General features: G+C 36.5%; 1 protein-coding gene across 4 annotated transcripts in view; it reads left to right on the top strand.

The window, feature by feature from the left end:
- Nucleotides 1-23,605, top strand: part of bmp6 (bone morphogenetic protein 6) — a 57,545-nt gene that overhangs the window by 19,647 nt on the left and 14,293 nt on the right. For all 4 annotated transcript variants that reach the window (XM_073830413.1, XM_073830412.1, XM_073830411.1 and 1 more), the window contains exons 2-4: nucleotides 10,934-11,126; nucleotides 16,810-16,958; nucleotides 17,255-17,449. In XM_073830413.1, coding sequence (XP_073686514.1) covers nucleotides 10,934-11,126; nucleotides 16,810-16,958; nucleotides 17,255-17,449 — 537 coding nt within the window. The remainder of the gene's footprint in view (nucleotides 1-10,933; nucleotides 11,127-16,809; nucleotides 16,959-17,254; nucleotides 17,450-23,605) is intronic.

Raw genomic sequence — 23,605 nt, 5'->3', positions numbered from 1 at the left:
TTGAGAGACATGAAACAAGCACAGCTATGCAGGAAATGACTTGCTTGGGACAACAGTCAGTTATACCACTGACCAATCATAATCAAGTATTTCAAAGAGCCGTTTAATGATCCTAATGAACTATTATCAGTTAGAAGATTTGTATTTGCATGGAACATGAAATACAATATATGCTTTATGTTCCTTCATAAACCACTTTCAAGATCATCATTGCCTTTAACGTAAAATCTAGTACGTTTATAACACTGTATGATTAGAATTAAAAGATCTCTTTCCTACTGTTCACACCAAACGATGGATCTTTATGACCGTGTTGTGTATGGTTTGCCATAAACTATTGCACCTCTTGCTGACCTCTGCTCAGAGCTCTGACTCCTGTAGTTGTGCCTTTGATGCCTTGCGTGGGTCAGAGACTTAGATCATGGTTGTAGGAAATACCCAGGGAATGCTGTGTCAAACCCCTGCCATCTTCCAGCTTCCCGAATATAAAACCCCCTGAACCCCCGGGCCTTTTGTCTATATGCAGTAACTAATTTTAAACTAGACTACTGGAATTTTATTAACGTAGTGTTAGTCCTGGGAATTTGTTATATTGTTCCTCATTTCCCACTCAGGGTTAGTAAATAATCTAGGGGTGTGTTTTCCAAAAGCATTGTTAGCAAACTGTTCCACTGTTAACAACATACAGTAGTTCAACAATTTTGTATTTCCCAAAACCATTGTTTCAGTTAGGTTTCACAAGCATCATCGCAAAGTTGTGTGCTGAGAACAGCAGTGTTTACAGGTACATTAACTTGCTTTGCTGTATTTATTAAACTTTATTCAACATAACATCTATTAATGTCAAATGAGACGTTTTACATAAATGCTTGATATATAGTTTAAGAAAAAACAAACAAAGACAAACTCAAAGAGTTATGTAGTGGAAATCAAATCCAAAGTCCTAAAGATTTAAATTTACTATATGTACATTATATCTTTAGTTCCATATCTGTATATACCCTTATGTTAATCCTAACCTGTACATATACAAATGTGTATATATACAAATTCTACATATGTTAGAATGAAAGCAATATTTTTTAAGACGGTACAAATTTGCTCTAGTACCCTGGACTAGAGTATGATGTTAAGTACCTGGTGCTGACATTTGTATTTGCATATTTCTGAGATTAAAACATTTGACAAGTTGTTTTATCTGTTTCATTAGTGACTTTCACACATTAAACCCAGTAAATCGCAATTAAATTGCACTTCTGTTCACACCACATCTGCTGTTCACACAAACAACAGTTTTTCATCTCCCTACTGTTAAGATATCATTTACACATCATTAGCAAAATGTCGGTAAACTATGTGATGGCAATCATCAGAAATTACCTTTAAATGCTTTACCATGTTCATCATCTACCCAAATAAGGAGAATCGCTGCTTGTGGTAAGATTATATTCCCCTGCTTCTTCACATTTCAAGGCACTGTTGGTAAAACTCATATTAATTTTCCTCCAAAACACATCAAAATCTCACTTTTTCCAAAATAGCATGCCCCCTACACTAAATCCTACCCTAAACCTAACCAAAGCAAATACAAGACAAAAATATATATATACAGTCAAGCCTGAAATTATTCATACCCCTGGCAAATTCTGACTTAAAGTTACTTTTATTCAACCAGCAAGTTTTTTTGACCGGAAATGACACAGGCTTCTCCCAAAAGATAATAAGACGATGTAAAAGAGGCATCATTGTGGAAAATTTATTTGCATGTAAACCAAAAGTGGCATGTCCAAAACTATTCATACCCTTTGCAAACTGTCACAGTCTATGGGAAAATCCAAAGTCCTATACCATTCCAAATAGTCCAAGCTGTTCTAAAGCATCCTAATTACCCTGATTCAATGGGAATAGCTGTTTTATTCAACTCAACAGGTGAAAAACAGAAGCTCTCTGCTGTTGGTTTGTAGTCATGGCTAAGACAAAGTAGCTCACTGAGGACCTGCGGCTGCGCATTGTGGCTGCTCACAAGTCAGGAAAGACCATATCTAAATCTTTTGAAGTTCCAGTGGCTAAAGTGCAAAGTATTATTAAAAAATACAAGACGTTCCACACTGTGAAAAATCTCAGAGGGCGTGGTCGGAAGCCAAAAGTGACAACTGTGCTGGCCAGGAGGATAGTGAGAGTGGTAAAAAAGAATCCAAGGATCACCACCAAGGCCATCCTGATGAATCTGGGCTCTGCTGGTGGCAACATCTCAAGGCAGACAGTCCAACAGACACTGCACACCGCTGGGCTCCATGGACGCAGACCAAGGAGGACACCACTTTTCCAGATAAGGCACACAAATGCCTGCTTGGCCTTTGCAAATGCTCATCTGGACAAAGAAAACGACTTCTAGTCCTCTGTTTTATGGTCAGATGAAACAAAAATTGAATTGTTTGGCCATAATGATGTAGCCTTCATCTGGCGTAAAAAAAGAGAAGCTTTCAACCCTAAGAACACCATCCCCACTGTCAAACATGGTGGTGGGAACCTAATGTTTTGGGGTGTTTTTCAGCCGGTGGACCAGGGAACCTAATCACAGTAAACCATGAAAAAGGAGCAATACATCAAAATTCTCAACAACAACATCAGGCAGTCTGCAGAGAAACTTGACCTTGGGCACCAGTGGACATCTCAGCATGACAATGACACAAAACACACAGCAAAAGTGGTCGCTAAAGATGAATGGGCAAAAATACCAGTGGAGACATGCAAAAAGCTGGTCAGCACTTAAATGAAGCGTTTGGTTGCTGTAATAGCCAATAAAGGCTTTTCTATTGATTATTGAGAAGGCTATGAATAATTTTGGACATGCCACTTTTTGTTCAAATGTAAATACATAGTCTTATTATCTTCTGGGAGGCAATTGTGTCATTTCTAATCAAAAAAAAAAAAAAAAAAATTGCTGGTTGAATAAAAGTAACTTTAAGTCAGAATTTGCCAGGGGTATGAATAATTTTGGGCTTGACTGTATATAATAATAAATAAATAAATAAATAAATAAATAAATAAATAAGCTTTTAAATCACTCAGGGTTAGTAAATAATCTAGGGCAATCTTTCTGTTGTTAACAGCATTTGATACTTCTCGAAACTATTTGGTACATTTGGTAATTCCAAAAAAGTAAAAGCCTCCTTTGGTGATCCGATGTATTTTTGTAAGAAAAATATCTGTATTTAAAATGTAAGAATCACTTGAATGTAGTTTGCGCAGTTGTACACGGAACTTGCTGGTTTTGGAAGGGGCGTGGCGGGACTGAAATGTCGTCTAAGCTGTTCACCAATCGCAACGCAGTGGGACCGCTAACCAGTCACAACACATTTTGTTTGTCGGAAGGCGGACCTTCATCAAACCCAGAACTAATCGAGCCATTTGTGCCAGCCTGGGGAGAATGCTATTGTAATAATGTAAATTATGTGAAAAATAATGCGTTTTTTGAACCACCAAGCATGAGAGCACGTTCTAGTTCACCCCCAACTGCCTCTAGTTTTCATTTCAGCTGGAAACTGCAGTGAATTGTATGTTTAGGTGAGTGTTTTGGAGTTTTGCAAGAAATGTAGGTAGGGGCACATTTTTCCAATGAGCCTATGTTGGAAAAGTTACAGCTTCCCTTGCCAACAAACTGCTAGAACTGATTTACTGGCATTTCTAACAACTTATGTTCTCTTAATGGTAAAATGCTGTAAATTTTCTTCAAAAGGCTATAAGTCTGTCTGCTTGTCCATCTATGGAAATGACACCACATAAATTGGTGGGATTAAGTCATCCCAAAACATACAGCAACACAAAATTCAAAGACAGAAAAATTAAAGGTAAACACAGTGTTTACATCATATTTTTACCTTTACAGTTTTTACTTTTAATTTCAGTTTCTTTCAGAAGATCTTATTCTTAAGTATTTAACTTATAAGAGACAAGTTACTTTGTGATTGGTTGTCTGTTGCTAAACACCTTGCTTTTTTTGATACTGTATTCTTGTGAAACCTCAATGCAGTGTGAACTCTGCTTTGGAGCAGGCCTTCATAACCCCAGGGTTATAGCATGTTTGGTTACAGGAGTTTTGGTAGGTTTGGTTGATTGCTCTAAAGCATCATTTACGTTTTTAAGAGCATCAAAAACAAGTGCAGTCTTACAGATGACAAGCAAGTCGCGGTAGCTTTTCATTACAGAAGCTGGAACAATTAGATTGTGGGGGAAGAGAATGTGAACGGGGATTCTGAAGATAATTACATAAACACAGATGGATTCTTCACATGCCTGGCTTCACAGCACATTTTTATTGGTTAAACTGAAGGAGACAGCTTTCAAATCATCTGGTTCTCAATGTTTCATGTGCTACAGAGATGCAGGAAGTAATTGCAGGCTTTGTGTATGGCCAACATTTTTTCTCACAAGTTTGTGGTGACTAGATTTTGGATCCGGCAGAATAATTAAAAAGCTTTAGATATAAATTATGCCTTAATACTTAACAGAAACAGAAACTTGTTGGTAGTGACTTGTTTTTTGCACCAGAGTACTGCATGTATTAAGCAGATACTTGCAAACATTGTAAGTCTACATAATACAGTATTGTACACATTGTCTACACAGTAGATAAAAATGTAGTACAATTATTGTCAAAATTGCTTTTATAAAATGTTTGAATAACAGGGAGAAAGAGTCATGTTTAGCAAAATTGATTAACATAATTATATCAATATTTAAGTGATCATGTCACCGTCCCATGACCCTTGTTACATTGCCATTGCATTTTAGCTGTAGGGTGAGTAAAACACCAAATTTTAATTTTTGGGCAAATTTTTCCTTTGAAGTAAACAGAACTAAGTCACTCCTCCTACACAAAGTTTTATTTAGCATCTCCCGTTCATAGAGCAAAACCACTGCAATATAGTTTAAAATTATGTGTAGGATTTATATCAGTGTAGCGCCCCCTTTGGTCTTGGAGGAAGTGGATGTGGTGAGGAAAATGGAAATGAGCTTTTGTTTTTCTTAGTGGTTGTGGGTAGAGAGGAAAAAGTCAAGATGTGGTGAGCGAATCAAATGCAAATGACCACCGGACTACTTCAGGGGATGTGATGGAAAACATTTAAAGTGCGACTCGCATTTGACCACGGACCACACTGAAGCCTGACTGCCCAGCCCATGCAGCTGTATGCCACTTCATAGCCTATATATATATATATATATATATATATATATATATATATATATATATATATATATATGTATGTACATATATATTTCTCTCTGTCTGTCTTCTGCGTGTTTTGAAGGCTTTTCATATCTTCTCTGTAGGTCACAGCCCACTCCATTTTGTTCTGTGTGGGCTAATGACAATAGCACAGAAGGAAAGAAGCAGATGTTACACAGGTGGAAATAGAGAATAGGCCCTAATTAGAACAACGCAGAGCTTTATCCCAGACTCCTTCGCTGTATTTATCAACTATTTTGTACTGTAATAAAAGTTACTTACAAAAATCTAATTTTAATGAAATCAAATTAAATTCAGTTATTTACTGTCCATTGGGTTGTTTTATGTTGCATTTCTTCCATTCTGGGGTGTGTTTTCCATAAAACAACCTAACTTGCTGCTTTACCACCTTAGTGCAATGCATTGAAGAAATTAACTAGCCAGTCAAAATTGTTTCCATTGCACCTCTGTTGTTTGAAAGACACTGGATGAGCAATATATAGGACTGTTGTCAATGACGTCACATGCAGGTGGTGGAGTAATAACTTTTGGTTATTAATCAATTAGAGATTTGAGCAATTAATGTCAGATTATTATAATTCATTTATATGAACAACACATTACCACGCGGTATTGCATACTTGCTGTATACAGATTTGTATATTCATTTAATTTTGCTTGCCCTTTCTCAATAAATGTCCCTTTTCCTGGATCTGTCATCACATCCCTGTCCTCTTTTCCTGCTAATGTGTGGGAGAAAAGTATCTGTGAAGATGATGAAAAACGCCAACACAATGAAAGCCACTCAAGACTTTCCACTTTGTCTCTCTTAAACGTCTCTTGCTCAAACAACCCTTTGCACTTTCACATTTTTGTTTAGTATGTGACCACAAAGTTATTGTTGTGGGTCCTTTCTGGGTCTGTCCTCTGAAAAACCACATCAGTCATATCAGACCATATGGGCTCTGTGGTTTTGGTTGTGTTTCTTACTGTTGATGCCAAGTCCTTGATATAAGTATAATCTATCATTTTGTGAGTCTCCTTTTTTCCATTATCCTCTCAAAAAGGGAACGGCATTCGCAGAGGACACAATTATAACTCCTGAGCAGTTGAGACCTTTGCAAATTTCCGCTTTCATAATAGTAATACAGGCAATGAAAACTTATGAAATGAATGGCATTGGCAGAGTAAATATTCTGCCATACCCTCAAGGGTAATCTGATTTCACTCGCCCTTTTAGTTTTTTGACAAAAGTAACAAGGTCATTTCTAGACCAGTGGCCCTTGTGTGCTTATGACCTTTAATATATCTGTCATCTCGGATGTTTTTGCTACTGAGAGACTGACTGTTGTTGGATCCACCTGTGGAAGTTGTTAATGAAGAAGTCTCAGCAGCATGTGAAACAGCCACGTTCAAACCTGATGTGCTGATGGGAAAAACATCACAAACGGGACCTCTGAAAATTGCTTTCAGTATGAATTACTCAGACATATTGTGAGTGAGAAAAGGCCTGGTGTTAAGCCATCGCCATGTGAACCCTGAAGCTGGAACGGCACTAAAGCAAATTCTCCCTCTCTTCTTCTTTCTCTTCTTTTTTGGTAGTAAGCCTCACTAGAGGTCAAAAATCCCACTCGATGTTGCCAGTACTCTATTTCGTACTTTGCAGGTGGGTTCTCCAAGGTTAGTCAGTCAATTAGATCAGAATATGTAGCACAAGGACAGGGTGTCCCTCAGGGATCCGTCTTAGGCCCTTTGAGGTTTTCTCAAGAGGTTCTCTTTTAATTTGTAACGCATGTGTCAGGACAGCAGAGGAGTGTAACTCCCTGTTGGAAGACCACAGATCAGAGAAGTTGCTCCCTTGTGATGTTGGAGAGCTACTGTAATTCACCAAACAGAGAAAAAGGGGTAGTCTTTACATTACCCTAATACCCTTGTTGATCTCTAATTCATTCCTCTGCTCCACGATTTAGTTAACTCCACGACTTTGTTTTCCTCTTCACAAGGAGGCAGGGCTTAGATGGAAGTGTGTGTTCCTCACCTAGGGAAGCATGGAAATACAATCAGCGCAGGACACTTCACCCTGGGCCCACAAGCGGGGCATCCGGCTGGACTTGTACTTATGGCAAGAAATACAGCCCATGGGTTGTTCGTCGGAACAAGAGGAAGGGTTGTCTGTGACGTGGGGGGAAGAGCAGCACGGCAGAATGACAAAGCTGTCGTCTGATGAGAAAACACACTCTGGTCATAGTTTCCCCATTTTCCTTTTTCTGTAAGAGTGGCTGCTAGCACTTAAAACTGTGGAGAAATGAATTGCCATGATGTTCTTTGCTGTGGGAACAGCTTGAATAAATAAAGAATTAGAATTCTACCAGAAATAGTGAATCATTACTACGGCACATGCACTGCACATCTGGACGCTCTGTGAAGTGGTGCTGTAATATAAATGCATATGTATAGACCATATGGGTGCATTAGGTCAGTCAATTATAGGCCATTATTGAGCATACATAGCTTACCATCTCTTTATAATGTTTAGGTACAGTGAGGGAAAACAATATTTGATCCCCTGCTAATTTTAATGGTAGGTTTACTTGAACAGTAAGAGACAGAATAACAACAACAAAACAGTCCAGAAAAACCCATTTCCAAAAAGTTATGAATTGATTGCATTTTAATGAGTAAAATAAGTATTTGATTCCCTATCAATTAACAAGATTTCTGGCTCCCAGGTGTCTTTTATACAGGCAACGCACTGAGATTAGGAGTTTGTTAATCTCAGTTTGTTACCTGTATAAAAGACACCTGTCCACTTGAAGCAATCAATCAATCAGATTCTCCACCATGGCCAAGACCACAGAGCTGTCTAAGGATGTCAGGGACAAGATTGTAGGACCTACATAAGGCTGGAATGGGATACAAGACCATTGCCAAGCAGCTTGGCGAAAAGGTGACAACAAAATAACTGTCAGTCTCCCTCGGTCTGGGGCTCCATGCAAGATCTCACCTCGTGGAGTTTCAATGATCATGAGAACGGTGAGGAATCAGCCCAGAACAACACGGGAGGATCTTGTCAATGATCTCAACGCAGCTGGGACCATAGTCACCAAGAAAACAATTGGTAACACACTACGCAGTGCCTGCAAGGCCCCCCTTGTCAAGAAAGCACATGTACAGGTCTGTCTGAAGTTGGCCAATGAACATCTGAATGATTCAGAGGAGAACTGAAAATCAAGCTCTTGTTTGGAGGAGGAGGAGGAATGCTACCTATGACCCATCCCCAAGAACACCATCCCCACCGTCAAACATGGAGGTGGAAACATTATGCTTTGGGGGTGTTTTTCTCCTAAGGGGACAGGACAACTGCACCGCATCAAAGGGACGATAGACGGGGCGAGAACCTCCTTCCCTTAGCCCGGGCATTGAAAATGGGTCAATGACAATGACCCAGAACACACGGCCAAGGCAACAAATGGGTGTCTCTAGAAGAAGCATATTAAGGTCCTGGAGTGGCCTAGCCAGTCTCCAGACCTTAATTCCATAGATAATCTGTGTAGGGAGCTGAAGGTTTGAGTTGCCAAACATCAGCCTCGGAACCTTAATGACTTAGAGAGAATCTGCAAAGAGGAGTGGGACTAAATCCCTCCTGAGATGTGTGCAAACCTGGTGGCCAACTACAAGAAACATCTGAACTCTGTTATTCCCATTAAGTATTTTTGCCATAAAGTACCAAGCCATGTTTTGGGGTCAAATACTTGCAAATCAATTTATAACTTTTTTGAAATGCATTTTTCTGGATTTTTTTGTTATTATTCTGTCTTTCACTGTTCAAATAAACATACTATTAAAATCATAGACTGATAATTTCTTTGTGAGTAGGCAAATGTACACTGTTAAAAGACATCATGTTACCAGGTAGGTCTTTCACTTATATTGTGTCCTACTTTAATTTATCTAGTTATTATTTTTATTATAGTATTATATTAGTATTGTTAAAAAAATATTTGGTCCAAGTCTTTTTTTCACATTGTGCTTTTGCATCTAAATAGCAGTATGTAAATAGCAGTATGTAGCAAATGTTTACACACACAGTACAAGACTTGAGTTTGTCTGCACAGATGCACTGCAAGAGATGCAAAGAATGAAAGTTTATAATGGCAGTTTGTTTAGGGGCTATGGAAAATATAGTACTATACTACAGTGACAAAAAAAGTTAAAAAGTTGAACTCTTTGAAAATATCTGTATGTCTCTATTGATTACTCATAAAATGTGGTCTGGTATTAATTTACTCCCAACACAGTCTGATGCAACTAATAACACACTTTTCATATTAAGTCATCTTAATGAATACATTAATCATTAATGCAGCAATCATTCTCAGTGAAGGGTGGAGCAATTGTGTGAACCACTAAACCCTAACTTGTAGATTTCTCTATAGCAGCAAAATTTCCACCAAATGTTTTCTGTACCTGCTTATTAGTCTATTGACCAGTTTTGGACCATTCCAGTTTCCTTCCCACATATCTATTTCTGATTATCAGTATTGTCAGGTTGTCTTGATAACTCAGCCCTATTTAGGTTATGGCATAGCATCTCAATTGGCTTTAGGTCAGGATTCACATATTTTCTTATTTTTGTGTGTTTTGCTTCATTTGATTTATTGCATTACCTAGTTTCTCTTCATGTCATGGTTTGTCCTGACATTCTCCTGTAAAATGTATTTCTAAACTTTAGAATTGTTCTTTTAATGACTGTGAAGTGCTAAGACCCTTAGGCAGCAAAGCAGTGTGAAACCATGATGCTCCTTCCACCATGCTTTACAGTTGGGAAGAGGTTTTAATGTTGGTGTGCACTGCCCTTTTTGCTCGAAACAAAGCATTGTGCATTTTTGTGCCTCAAATGTGCACAGAACATTTTCCGAGAACCATTGTGGAATCTTGGGCAAGCATGAGACATGTCTCAATATTTTTTTTTAGACAGCAGTGGTTATGTATCTGGCTTTATGTTGTATTTTCATGAACACTATTCTTATGCAATGCTTTTTTCTGATAGTGTGAACAAATAATGTGTAGAATTTTCTGGAATTTGCTCTCATTATTTTCAGGATTGCCCATATGATTGATTCATTGATGTATTTATGTTTTTAGGTATTTCTTTTTTTATTTTCAGACAGGATATCTTTACCAATGTATTGTGCAATACTTTCTTAGCCTTTTCCAGCTTTGTGTGTCACTGTAATGTGGTTTTTGTCCACAATAGCTTTTTGGATTTGAGGCATGGTTCACACTAACTTCTCTTGAGAAGAACGTATTTGCCAGTGTGTGCCAGAGTCTATGCAACCCACACTTTCAATCTTATCTCTTTAATTGGCTTGAATTATCAATTTAATTGTAGAAATTGTAACATAGAGGTTCAGCCTGCCTTGTCTATGATCACTCAAATTTTCCAAATTTTGAAAAGCAAACAGTTTGTGTGTTCTTAGTTAAGTCAGATTGTATTTGTCTTTAACTGTGACTTAGATGAAGATCAAAACCACATTTTATGATCAAACAGTGCAGCAATCCAGATATTTTCAGAGGTTTCACAACTTGCCACTGTATAGTCTGAGTGACCCAGAGTATACAGAAATGCAAATTATACATCAATTGTAGTTCGTCAAGCACACTAAAACATATCATTGTCCTTTTGTGTTTGTCTTTGGACAGTGGAAAATGACAGAGAGCTGTCTCCACAGAGAAGATACCATAAAGAGTTCAAATTCAACCTGTCCCAGATTCCAGAGGGAGAGGCCATCACAGCTGCAGAATTCAGGATCTACAAGGAGTGTGTGACCAGGGCCTTCCGCAATGAGACATTCCTACTTAGTGTGTTCCAGGTGGTTTGGGAACATCCAGACAGGTAAATGAGCAATAAAATATAAAAATATTATTCCATAAATATGGACATTTATTTGCTATATATGTATAAAGCACAACTAAAATAGTTACTTAATTAACTAAATCAAGTTTACTTAGTTTGGTCTTTACACTCCATTAAAATAAAACTTATTTACAATTAAAATGTTATTGTTTGGAAACAGTGATTGTTTCTGTAATTCTGTTTAGTGCCACTAGTCGGACAGCAATGAATTCATTTTTAAATAGCGCACATGCGTTTACAGTATATAGGTTTAATATGTATTGTATTGTGGAACCCTGATTTAGAATTAAAAGTAAATATGTGATTCTGGACCAAAAAAACAGTCTTAAGTAGCATGTAGGTATATTTGTAGCGATAGCCAAAAATACATTGTATGGGCCAAAATTATTGATTTTTCTTTTATGCCAAAATTCATTAGGATATTAAGAAAAGATCATGTTCCATTTACCTATGGTAAATATATCAAAACTTAATTTTTGATTAGTAATATGCATTGCTAAGAACTTTATTTGAACAACGTATTTATTTATTTATTTTTGCACCCTCAGATTCCAGATTTTCCAATAGTTGTATCTCCACCAAATATTGTCCTATCCTAACAAATCACACATAGATTGGAAGCTTATTTAAATCTTAATTTCTAAAAATTGACTCTTATGTTTGGTTTTGTGATCCAGTGTTGCAGTGTGCGCTACATGTCGTGGCCGCATCACCACCTCGGGTGTGCATTATTTTCAAAGAATTCAACAGAAGTCAATTATTCAGCATATACTATGGTTATGACACCTCAAGACATCAAAAGATATATTTTGAGGCTTTCATTCAGTTTTTGTCCTTAAAAGGCTATTGTGAGTAGGATTAATTTCTTACACAACTCATCCAATGCCTCTGTTGCTAATTCCAAAATGTCATTTTAGACCTAGTAACGGCACTTGAGCCATTGATAGCAGAATAATGTAGTTAATAATTACATTTTTAGACATACAGATGGACAGGCAGGCAGGCGAACAGAAAGAGAGAGAGATCAGCCAATCAGATTCAAGCATTCAATGGCCCGTAGTATAAGGTTAAATAACCCACTGAGCGATAATTCAAATCTAAATTTATGTGTACATTAGTAGATAATGCAAGGATGAAATGCTGAGACAAAACTCAGATGCTGTGTGGCTTCTCAGTTTTTTGTGTAATTATTGCCTCCTGACTAGTGACTGGTCTTTGTGTAAATGTTTACAAAATTGGAATCAGTAAGAAAAGTAACTATAGTCTGATTCTGAGTATTTTAATATGTAATTTATTCTAATTACAACTACTTATTTTTTGGAATCTGATTATGTAATCCAGATTACATGCAATCAGTTACTACCCAGCTCTGAAGATAGACATAGTTTGCTTAGTAACCACTGTGTAATAAAAATGATTAAAAAAGGCTTGTTTTTTTCACCCTGCTGTACCGAAAACATACTGAATCATTGCGTAAAATCTGGTGTGTACCGAACCATCATTTTGTAAATTTAAGTACTTATTTGTCGGTGCTTATTCATGATTATTAACTGAGTAATTGACTGTGTTTTAAATCAAGCCCAGGCGTCCATCACTAAACACAGCAGAGGTTGTCTACCATGTACTTTATGTAGACTAAGGCCATGACCACGACGTACAACTAAAATAGCTTTAGTTTGGTGTCTAAAAAAGAAACCACCAACACACGTCAAACATTGACTTTGTGGGTGGTGGGAGGGATATCTCCTTGAGAAAGGCAGATGGCGTGACCTGTATGGTGTCCAAAACTCACCAATAAGATGTGACTATGATGCTAGCCATATTGTTATTATTATGGTTTAACAGAAATAGGCACCAAATAAAAAAAAAGCTCTGGCCTAATGAGCTACATGTTTCTCTCCCAAATAGTTTCAAATCTTTATCACAAAGTGTTCATTTGGTGTACATCCTGAGTTGAACAATGGACACACTGTTTTTCCACAAACCTGCAGTGGGAGTCTTTTATTTTTAGCCATATCTTGAGATTATGCATCGCCAGTCATTGTATCACTGTACAGCCAAGTTTACCTTGATGCAAATTATAGCGTGCTTGGTGGTATTTCCCTACATGCCACTTTCTGCGTGTAAATCCCAAATGCTGTGCGGCTTGCAAAATGTATTTGCTTACAAACAGATTAATTTGCCAACTTGTCAAGTTTTAACAGCATAATTACTGTGTTTATGGTTTGTGATCTTTAAAAAACACATTGGTTGGGGAAATGCGGTATAGCTAAGCTAAGCAGATGCAAAAGATGGCTGAGAGAAACTTCTGAAGTGTGTAAGCCTTTAATCCATGAAGCAAAAAATAACTTGGTTATGGAGGTGGTGCAGAGAGGCTGTACTGTATATCTGGCTGAATTTAGCCCATGTGGCAAGACCATTTGACCTAACTCAGCAGCATTGTGAACCTCAAGTCAACAAGCTTCACATGGCCTTAAATGTAAAGAAACAATAGCATGTAAGAACATTTTTCAAGCGATCGCACTTGTTTCTATGCACCATCTATAATATGTCAAAGCTGTTTAATTTCTACACCACTAGACATACTGACTATTTCCAGACATTCCCCATCTGCCATTGTTTGGGTATGTCTGAAATTGATTACTAGCATACGGCCATATTCTACAGTTATTTTAACAAAGTGTAGAAAACAGCAAAATGCACACTGTTATTGGGAATCACCTAATATTGGGAAACTGCTAATATAGGCCACATGCAACACAAAATTTGTATTCAAATGTATATGTGACACATTTATTCAAATCAGCTTTAAATACTTCATTATATCGGGATCAAACTGTTTTGGAGAAATCTGAGATGCATTTTTAAACACTGTCAGTTGTATTTATTTTGAAATCACAGCATAGATCAGGTTTTGTTTTCATGACAATCCATCAATACCTCATGAAAAATCCAGCTTGCCATGACTGTAGAGTTATTACTTTTCTGTTTGTATATATTCTAATCCCTGGTTGTTTTCATGTACATCTGGCCTCCGTGGAAAACCCTCCCAAGCCATATGTGAAGACGGTCCTGTATGCATGCAATGGCAGCGTGAAGCTATTAAACTATAGGTCCAATTTAACAGCGGCCAGTGACAGAGGCAATAAATGCGATTTATGTAACCAAAAAAGCCCTGACACTTCTGACTTTATGATTCCAGTTAATTTAATGTGTCTATAAGAGGCTTTACAGTTGGGCTTTTAGAGTTGCCAGCTCCCCTGTGGTCTCATTCAGACCCCGTCCCAGGTGAAGCTGTGTGACTGGTGGCACTAAACAGTATGAGTCAGCATAAGTATGATGCGTTCATGTCGAATGTGACGTGTGAACCACCGGAGGGAAGAACCTCATATGGAGCAGCTCTAATTAATGAGCAATAACGAGGGGCTGCAGGGACATTCCCAGAACACCTGTGTGACCGACAGCTTTGAAGTGACCTGGCCAATGCTTATTACCATGCATAGTGTGTAATTACTATAATGGGACAGGCCTCCCTGTAAGGCTACTGCGATCAAACTTCTCACTCGGTTCTCAAATCAGTGACTTGAAGCTACTCTTCAAGTAGTAACTTGACAAACTAGTTTTTTTTTTTTTATTAATAATTGAGTACATGCCTTAAAATGATGTTGGAAAATATTTAAGAAAATTTTAAGAAGACAACAGGATGAGGTGAAACATGCTGCAATGGTAAACAACTTAATATTTAAATAAATAAATCTTAAAGAAGAAATTCACTTTCAGAACAAATATTTACAGATATTTTACTCACCCCTCTGTCATCTATGATGTTCATGTCTTTTTTCTTTAGTTGTAAGGAAATGTTTTTTGAGGCAAACATTTCAGGATTTGTCTCAGTATAGTGGACTTCTATGGTTCCAGTGAGTTTAAACTTCCAAAATGCAGTTTAAATGCAGCTTCAAAGGGCTTTATGCAATCCCAGCCGAGAAAGAAGGGTCTTATCTAGCGAAACGATCTAATAATTTCTAAAAAAAAAAAAAATGACAAATGCTCTTGTCTAGCTCTGTGTTAACTCTGTGTATTCCTGTTCAAGACAGTTAGGGTATGTCGAAAAACTCCCATCTCATTTTCTCCTCCAACTTCAAAATCATCAACATCGCTGCAGAAGTACCGACCCAGTGCTTAAAAAGTGAACATGTAGACAAAACAGCGATGAAGGGCAATTTTGAACTGTCTTGAACTGTAATACACAGAGTTCACGCAGAGCTAGACAAGATTAGTGTTTGAGCTTAAAGAGTATATGAATTGTACATTTTTTTTTTTAGAAATTAACATCATTTTGCTAGATAAGACCCATCTTCCTCGGCTGGGATCAACTGCATTTTGGAAGTTTAAACTCGCGGGCGCCATAGAATTCCACTATATGGAGAACATTCCTGAAATTTTTGCCTCAAAAACATAGTTTCTTTACGACTAAAGAAAGAGAAACATAAACATCTTGGATGACAAGGGGGTGAGTAAATTATCTGTAAATGTTTGTTCTGGAAATAATAATAAAAAAATATTTTTGTTAATGAAATTATTCATAAATGTATTAATTAAAACTGTTAATTAGAAATAAAATACAGTTGTAATTTCATTGCTTTTACATGTCTAAAGTTTCTATACTTTCTACAATTTCTATATACACTGTCAGTCAAATGTTTTTGAACAGTAAGATTTTTAATGTTTTTAAAAGAAGTCTCTTCTGCTCACCAAGGCTGCATTTACTTGATTCCAAAATACAGCAAAAACAGTACAATTTTGAAATATTTTTACTATTTAAAATAACTGTTTTCTATTTTTAATATATTTTAAAATGTAATTTATTTCTGTGATTTCAAAGCTGAATTTTTAGCAGAATTACTCCAGTGACATGATCCTTCAGAAATCATTCTAATATTCTAATTTGCTGCTCAAAAAAAAAAAACAGCTGATTTAATTTATTCAGGTTTCTTTGATGAATAAAAAGTCCAGACGAACAGCATTTATCTGGTATAGAAATCTTTTGTAACATTTTTAATGTCTTTTGATTCATTTAAAGCATAAATAAAAGTATTCATTTCTATAATTCTCTATAAATATTGATACAAAACAATCAAAATAAAAATGTTTTTGAACAGCAAATCTGCAGAATGGAAGACTGGAGTAATAATCCTGAAAATGTTGCTTTGATCACAGAAATTAATTGCATATTAAAATATATTCAAACAGAACACAGTTATTTTAAATAGTAAAAATATTTCAAAAATTGACTGTTTTTGCTGTACTTTGGATCAAATAAATGCAGGCTTATTTGGCAGAAAAGACTTCTTTAAAAAAAACATAAAAAATCTCTCTGTTCAAAAACTTTTGACTGGTAGTGTAAGTGACAATTTATGCATATTATTTTTTACTATTTCCATAGACGTTATAAGCATTTGTTCCATGTATTTATACTACATTTCCTGTTTTTCACTTTGTTCTCACCATAAAGATAGCCTTGTTCTGACAAAAATAAATAAATAAATAAATACATTTACTGTATTATTTCTAATAATAAATAATATATAAATTAAGTAGGGTGGTAGATTCTTGTAAGTAATGTTTATAACAGTTAATGATCTACCGACTTGCTTATTTGCAGGGATGCCGACCTGTTTCTGCTGGAAACTCGCAGGTTGTGGGCCGCAGAAGAAGGTTGGCTGGAGTTTGACATCACAGCAACTAGTAATCTCTGGGTGATGAGTCCACATCATAACCTGGGTCTACAGATCAGTGTGGAAACCAGCAGTGGTAAGATGAATTTAAGATGAGTTTAACTTATATGTGTGTAGCTCAAGCGATTGGCTTAAAACTGAGTGCCTATGAGCTGCCATGCTACTCATTTTCAAAGAATCCTGCATTAACCAATCAAGTGCCAGTGAGATGACTGGGAATGATTGTTTTCTCAAGGTGTTATACAGTATCGACCTCCTTGGCTAATTCAGCCTATTCATTTTCATTTCCTTTAGTAACTCTTAGTTCATATCATTTCTGTTCAGTTTAATGGGCAAGGATATCCTCTTTATAGCACTTTCTTCTTTTTAAAGGGTGGAGCATCAATCCCAAGGAAGCAGGGTTAGTAGGTCGTGATGGCGCTCTAGAGAGGCAGCCTTTCATGGTGGCCTTTTTCAAAGTGAGTGAAGTCCGTATCCGAACTGCCCGGTCCGTGGGCAGACGACGTCAACCGAACCGCAATCGCTCCAACAGTCCACAGGAGGCACCAAAGGGATCAGCTCATACAGGTTAGCTATTGATATTTCCCATATTGTGAACTAAGCCCCTTTCTTTTTTATAAAACCAGTTTGAAATGCACTTATGGCAGAAGTCAGCAATACAGTCTCTTTTAATTCTTCAGGAGATGTTGACCTGGGGTAGTTTGGGTATGTTTTTGTATCTGATTAGTTTTATTAAGTCCAGATCTTTATATACCCCTGCATAATGAGAATCTGGGCTCAATAAAACTCTTTAAGATACTTTTCGAGAATTCATTTAAGATGCACATATGTAGGCCTGACATCCCGTGTCTTGATTTCGAGTTTTTTACAAGGCATCACCAATGATGGCTACAGTGATGATGTATTTTTGTAGGTTGACCCAAAAGTAAGCTTCACCCTGGTTCCATGACTAAAGCCCCAAATATTTTTTCCATTGGTTTTTGGGGTTTTGTAGAAAATAAGCTCTGTGACCAACACAAGTGTATGATTCTTACACATTTTGTTTATCTAGAGCCTAAATTCAATTGCCAGCTAAATGTAAGCTATTACCAAAGTACACCGCAGTAACATAACTTCACCCCCTTCTTTCAGTCTTTATTTAAAATACATTTTCCTTGAATGTTTGAGTTACAATAGTTTGCAAGAGCTTGGTTATGAACACAATTAGGCTGTAAAAGTGGACTAGTAAGTAGATGAGGGGTTTAATGACGTTTAATGACCCCAATATCCTCTACAGTCCCATTTAGCCACCTGTTAGCAACAGCCTTTTTCAAGAGAAGAAAAAGCTTTAAAAAATCACATGAAAATATCTTGAACTTGTCTTAACCTAGACGTCATGCCTACACTCTTAAAAATAAAGGTTCCAAAAGGGCGTTTTTTGCAGTGATGCCATAGAAGAACCATTTTTAGTTCCCTGAAGAACCTTTCAGTAAACGGTTCCTAAAAGAACTATTTTGAAGAACATCTAAAGAACCTTTTTTAACTAAAGAATCTTTTCTGCATTTGAAAGGTTCCATGGATGTTCAAGGTTCATCATAGAACCACTGATGCCAGTAAAGAACCTTTATTTTTAAGAGTGTATGGACCACAAACTGCACACAAAAGTCGAAACACTTCAGGAGTTTCGAAGTCGTTATTGGATTGGTTGAATTATACAGGATTTCTGGGAGATGTGTGTGTCGCGTTCTTTAACGTTCTGCCTGGAAACAAAGATGCCGTGATGCAATACCCCCTCCTGGAAGAAGAAAGCCATCATGTTTACAACTGTCATGATGAACACTTATCAGGATCAACTAAATGGTGGATATTCAAAAGTATGTGAAATATTGAAAGTTCATAGCACAAAATCTTTAAAATATGTCCAAGAGTTTTACACACCGGTTTGTGATTGTGGGAAATTTTCTACGCCAATAAACATGACGCCCCATAAAATGAAATGTGATTGGTTGTTTTACCTCTTAATCATACGTCCTCTTGGCCAAGGTTCCCAGACCTTCTGCCGTCAGTCTAAAGGTCTGGCTACGAGAGACTAGTGTTAACCACAAGTCTTATTTCAGGCATTTAAACATTAATCCATTTAGAAAAATAACACTGAGTTCAGGACAGTGGAACCGGAAGTGCTAAAATGCTAGCTGGTTTCTGGGTTTTGGTCTACAAAAATACATTTCTGCAGCACTATGTCAACCTGTAAGAGGTAAATTGAAAAAAGCCTTGTTTCATACAGGCATGAACATGGCATCCTGGCATCCACTTTTAGGCACAAATCATAAATGCAAACACTTTGCGTTACAGTTTTGTCAGTTATCTCCTTCAGTTTAGCTATTGTCAAGTTTATAGCTGATTATCAACACATTTATTAAATAGCACAGATATTTGAATAAAACTTGAGTGCTAAAGTTTATAGTGACCACATATTATATGGAACTCTGGACCACAAACCAGTCATAAGGGTCAATTTTAAGGGTCAAACTAATTAAATTAAGAAGCTGAATAAATAGGCTTTCTATTGATGCATGGTTTGTTAGGATAGGACAATATTTAAGGATAGGACAATATCTGTATCCGAGATACAGTTATTTGAATATCTGGAATCTGCGGGTGCAAAAAAGTCTAAATAATGAGAAAATCACATTTAAAGTTGTCCAGATGAAGTTCTTATCAATGCATATTACTAATAAAAATGAAGTTTTGACATATTTACGGTAGGGAATTTACAATGTATCTTCTTTACTTAATATCCTAATGATTTTTGGCATAAAAGAAAAAACATTTTGAACCACACAATGTATTTGTGCTACTTATGATTGGTTTTGTGGTCCAGGTTCACATATGTTAAGTAGAATAATGTTCTGACTTCTTGTAAAAAAAGAAGGCACTTCAACTAACTGCATTTAATAAAAATGTATCCACCTTATTTTTTCCTGTAAAAGCGGGCACAGCCATTTGTAAATTTTATGGGTCTGGTTTCCGGTCTCATCCGCATCCAGCTATTTTTAGCAGTACAAAACAGCTCGTTTTGCTGCTTGATACTGCAAATTGGTATGTCTTACCATTATTTTAATGTATTATCTTAATTATGAACACACTGGTTTGTAATACTAACATTTTAAGTGTTTACTTCTCATTGGTATTCTTTTTGTTATTTCCTTAAAACGGCTAATGAACTGGAAGTCTCACCCATAGACTTCCACGTTTAAGAATAAGGTGGATAGTAAAATTTTGGAAAACATTTTGTCGGAAAACATTACATTTAGTTTGCTCTTTAATATATTAAATTACATTATTTACATAATAATTACTTTTTTAATGCAAAAGTGGAATTTACAAGGGATCTTAAGGGCTTTTCACAGTCAAATTATTTAGCCCTAGATCATTATTTAACCCTAGATAACTCTGAAACCATAGGTAAATGTAACCCTAAATTATCTTGTTTCTCATTTCACATTGCTCATACTTTACCCACAATCTGACATTTCACATATTACATTTGTAAATCCTAGGATAATATTTCTTTTTGCATATTTGCAGTGGCAGCAACCATGATTGGATAAATACAGTGCACGCACAACTAGTATAAATAACGGCTTGTCTCGCATCAGTGAGGAAAAATAATGTTATGTTTGTCCTGAATAGACTTTTTGGACCATAACTGTGAGAATAAGACAGTCTCTTCTTCACTCTACTTTTCCGTCACTATTTGATGAGGCATATGTTATTCAGTTTTTGATTGGGTGTCTCTTACTAATTATCTAAGCTAGTACACGTTGACCTTTTTTCATAAAAGTTCTTAAAAGTAAAGGGAAAAATTAACAAATTTCATAGCTAAAACCTGAAGATCTAAAAAACACAAGCTTTTCACTTTCAAAATTGCTTAAGTTCAGCAGGGAGGGGAGAGGAGGCACAGTAACTTATTTGGGGAGGCATGGCCCTTGAATGCCCCACCCTTGGCGCTGACACTGACGCATTGAATTAAAATGAAAAGTGAAAATTTAGAGCCTGTGAATGTGCAATAATTTCATATTCAGCTGAGTATAATTGGCCCAAGATTTTGTTAAGTAATTAAATAATATTTTAATTTAAAAAAACAAAAACATTCAAGGAACAGCGGGGTCTTAATCCAGTTTCTGCTTCTCATTATTACTCTGGTTTGGGGTGGTCTGAAAGCTTAGTGCCAATACCCACATAATCTAGAGCTAATTTTGAATGTGAGGCCTTGAAAAATTAAGGACTTAGGGGTGAAAAGTGTATATTTAACAACACAAGTTCATGAGTCCATAAGATTCATTTACAATCACAATATTGGATGAAGGTGCTTTAAGATGTGTACTGTATAGTTTTCTCTCTATTATAATTCAAACAATATTTGTCTTTGAAAAGACTGCATTAAATGTCTGTTCCTAACTGCAATACAACTAATTGTCGTAAACACAAACTACATATGTAGTATATTCTGCTGAGAATAATTTACATCAGTGCCATATGTGAGTCAGATTCACCCACTTACACAGTAGTGCTTAAACTCAAAGCGCCTAAACCGCGCGCACTACGTGTTCCGTCTAATGAGGAAAATCTGCTTAATTTGTTCTGAAGGATTGGACTTTATGTAACCCAAAACATCAGCCCTTCTCCTTGGCACGACTTGGGATGTCTGGAGTGTAAATATTTAGATTTGGAGCAGGAAGTTGCGAGGCCGTTGTGACAGCCGTCCCCTTGTGGCAGTGTTGAGAGTGCATATGGTTCCAATATGAAAACACTCTTATCAAAGCTTTCGAAAAGACAGCTTGTGAGCGTTGCATCTTGACCCATATTGAGAGACACAAGTGCACTAGTTTATAGGCTCTGCTGAAGAAATACATTTTCATGAAAATGTCTATATTTTAATCAAAAGAAAATAAATAATATAACATTTGTTTGGATTTTCACAATATTCGTGACGGTTTATGATCAGTGTAATTATGATATATTTAACATTGAATTAATGTTGAATACATTTTTATTATGTCATATTTGTTGTATCATACATGTGGTGCACTGATGAAGCCAAATTATTATGCAGTAACAGTAACAGCCCTGTTGACATTGCAAAGGAAATATTCCTAAGTAAATCAGAACTAAATCAATATGAGTTTGAAACTTTTATGAACTAAAATGGAATAAAATAAGATTAAAATATTAGATGAAAAATTAGATGATAAAAAAATTAAAGCTACATAATTATTTTAAAATGACAAAAAAATCATTACAACTAAAATTAAAAAATGACAAGTTAAAAATATAAAAATAAAAGCTAATTCGAAATCTTAATACATTCTATAATAGTATAGGAGGAAAAATGACATGACGATTGTTGGAAATTGTTGGTAATTAAAAACATACCCTCATATTGTCTTATCAAGTTTTGTGTGTCTGGATATTTTACGTTCTAAAAATGACCCTGCATGTTCTTGACCCTGCAAGGTTTTTGAAGATTCATCCTTTGAAAATTCTTTCAGTCTTTATGAGCTTCCAATTCAGACGAAGGACATTAGGTGTGATTAGAGGTTTGACACTGTTTCTTAAGCTTGGCTTTCTGTGAAAACAAAACAACACATTAAGTGCTAATGCACAGCTAGAGGTGCGGGGGAACTCGCCGGCCTTTGGCCTGAGGGAAGTTAACAAGCGTCTAGCTCAGCTCAGTATGTGCCGCCCCAGCGCTAGACCTGTAATTACCTCCGAGCTGTTATTAGGTGCTGGGCTAAAATGCCTGACCACGTTAACAGTATCGCTTAAAGAATTATAATAACACGGCACTGTCCAGCTGCGGTTTTTCATCTCCCCCTCCCTCAACCCTCCTTTTGTTTACCGTTGGTGTAATTAGACATCGGCGAGCTCTGGGGATGGAGGTTTAATAACCACAGTGATGAAAGACAGGAAGAGAGATAAACTTCACATGGACGCAGACAGCACTCGCATTCTCTTTCAAGTCATCATGGGAGTGGGGTGAGACAGCTTCCCTGCCTCAGCTCTTTCCAGGATGGATGTTATTCCATGCGGAACGCCGTGTCCATTACTCCAACATGCCGTCACCACCAGGAATGTCATTGTGTAATTGCTCCAAGGAGAAGCTTATTGTGAGAGAGGGTCTGCGAGATTTCATTGGCGTTACCATGTTTTTGTCTTTTGGTCAAGAAACCACATGTATATCTTGGCATGTGATTTTGACAGTTTTTGGCTATAACTGTCAAACCAAACCGGTCGTAAAGCTAATATAGCTATTTCTATTAATGGTTCTTTAACATATGTTCTTCCACTGATTTGGATCAGTGTATACAATATATGTAATTTAATATGTGATTCCTGTGTTGATAGAGCTGCACTTGTGACTATATTACAGTAATGAGAAATTAATTCAGTATTCATTTATTAATTAAAAAATCTTATTTAGTATGTACAGTTGAGGTCTACATACACCTTGCAGAATCTGCAATTGTTTTACCAAAATAAGAGGTTAATGTTACTTGTTATTTACTGACCTGAGTCAGTAGATAAGATATGATACCAAGATAAAAAATAAAAAGGCCCCCATTCAAAAGTTTACATACACTTTTTTTAGCGATAGTTGTTCATGAGTCCCTTGTTTGTCCTAAACAGTTAAACTGCCCACTGTTCTTCAAAAAATCCTTCACGTCCCACAAATTCTCTATT

This window comes from Garra rufa, chromosome 24 (genome assembly GCF_049309525.1).
Source record: "Garra rufa chromosome 24, GarRuf1.0, whole genome shotgun sequence".
NCBI lineage: Eukaryota > Metazoa > Chordata > Actinopteri > Cypriniformes > Cyprinidae > Garra > Garra rufa.
The sequence above is the reverse complement of the archived record's forward strand: the minus strand, read 5'-3'. Positions and strand labels throughout refer to the sequence as shown.